The sequence below is a fragment of the Egretta garzetta genome, unplaced genomic scaffold (assembly GCF_000687185.1).
Source record: "Egretta garzetta isolate BGI_Z169 unplaced genomic scaffold, ASM68718v1 scaffold264, whole genome shotgun sequence".
NCBI lineage: Eukaryota > Metazoa > Chordata > Aves > Pelecaniformes > Ardeidae > Egretta > Egretta garzetta.
In genome coordinates, this window is record NW_009259685.1 from 3,665,280 (window position 1) to 3,666,906 (window position 1,627).

The 1,627-nt window shown below is 36.9% G+C and overlaps 1 protein-coding gene across 1 annotated transcript in view; it reads right to left on the reverse strand.

Annotated features, from left to right (window-relative positions):
• ABCA13 (ATP binding cassette subfamily A member 13) overlaps positions 1 to 1,627 on the reverse strand; it is a 203,963-nt gene that overhangs the window by 72,712 nt on the left and 129,624 nt on the right. Inside the window, exons 41-42 of the mRNA XM_035894140.1 lie at positions 1,215 to 1,461; positions 198 to 287 (exon numbers count right to left, since the gene is read on the reverse strand). Coding sequence (XP_035750033.1) covers positions 198 to 287; positions 1,215 to 1,461 — 337 coding nt within the window. The remainder of the gene's footprint in view (positions 1 to 197; positions 288 to 1,214; positions 1,462 to 1,627) is intronic.

A 1,627-nucleotide genomic window follows, 5' to 3' on the forward strand; every position in this document is an offset into this window, starting at 1 on the left:
ATTTGGATCAGACCTTTAACAATGAAGCCTACTTATGTACATAACCCAGATACCAGCTCCTTCTTCAAAACAGATTTGTCATTAACCTCATGCTACAAGAAAAGCTTAAGATAGTCCACATTACACAGAAAAAAAATATTGAATTTACAGCATTTACAATTTACAATTAAAGAAGTAGTTACATTATTCACAGTTACCCTTGTTTGGAATGCATGCATGTGTGATCCCAATCAGAGAAATATCTCAGTAGAATTTGAGAAAGGTTTCCTAGGTTATCATCTTCAGTGCTGTTCAAAGCAGGCCACAGGCCGGGGGTGAGAGGAAAGGGAAAAAAAAGAAAAAATAAATACAGACATGTTAATATGTCTAGTTCTATTAACTTTCAGGCTCAAGAGCGTACATGTTTACCACATAATTAAAGAACTATAAAATCCATGCATAAGAAACATCCCAAAACAACAAAATGATCTCATTTCAAAAACTATATGTGAGCATGTGAAGAAAATTCAATGCAATTACAGCTAAACAAATCTCAAGGTCTCCCCATGGCCATCTTCCTCTTTATAAACGTGTGTTCCTTACAGTTAGCATGGTTTCAGTGGTTTTGTTTCAATTCAGACAGCATCATGTTATATTTTTGAAGATATCTGGATATTTGTCCAGCAGAGAAAGTGATCTATGTGTGATATGCACTCAATACAGAATAGCTCAGAGCTGAGCAATAGACACTGTACTTTGAGTAAATAGATAAATCTAGTTGGTTTCAAAGCTGAGCATATAGAAACTAGAGGCTGAGTAAGAAGGGCACCAGACTTGGTTAATACCACGTGACACTTTCAAACCTGAGAATTATTTTGAGAAAATGGCTTCAGACCTAAGCAATTAGTTAAAATAAAGCATGCAAATGTTTGTTTAAATCCACTTGTGCATTTACATATAAACGGCCATGACTGGTATTGAAACAGATTACCCAGTTCGAACTGCTTCAAAGTCTTTGCCCTTTCCTCCAGAAAATCCTTTGCATAATGTTTTTCTAATTTTCTCTCTCCTTCATAATAATCTATATAAATGTACTAAACATCTTGAAAATAAAGAGCTACTGTAAAAAGCAAGCTATTATTCTTCCTAGAATGCAAGTAGTCTTTAAAATATGAGAACTCAAGTGTAAAGGTCCCAGAAGCCTGGATATTGATGATGATGGATGAGCCCTTTACCTAAAGAAGGATTCTGCGTCGTCATAAAGCCTTGGTGTCAGCTTGAGAGAAGGATAATCAATAGCCAGTGGCTTCACGCTAAACAGGGCCATTGCCAGCGCAACAAAGAGGACAGGCAGCAGCACATTTGACAGACTTCCTCTCCAGTCTCGCCTAACGTGGTGAAACCTCTTCATCAGAAGGGCAACAACCTGTGTGAGAACAAGACGGGCTCCACGCAAACTTGAGGCCCCCGTAAGTGAGGTATCTGAGTGAGACAAAAAAAAAAACCAAACTACCTCTTCACAAACAAGGAAAATCAAATTAAAATTTCATGTGCTACATTTTCAAACACAGAACATAATAGTATTTTTGATAGAAAAAACAAAACTACATAAACCTACAATGCTCTCCTGGATGGAATACCATAATCC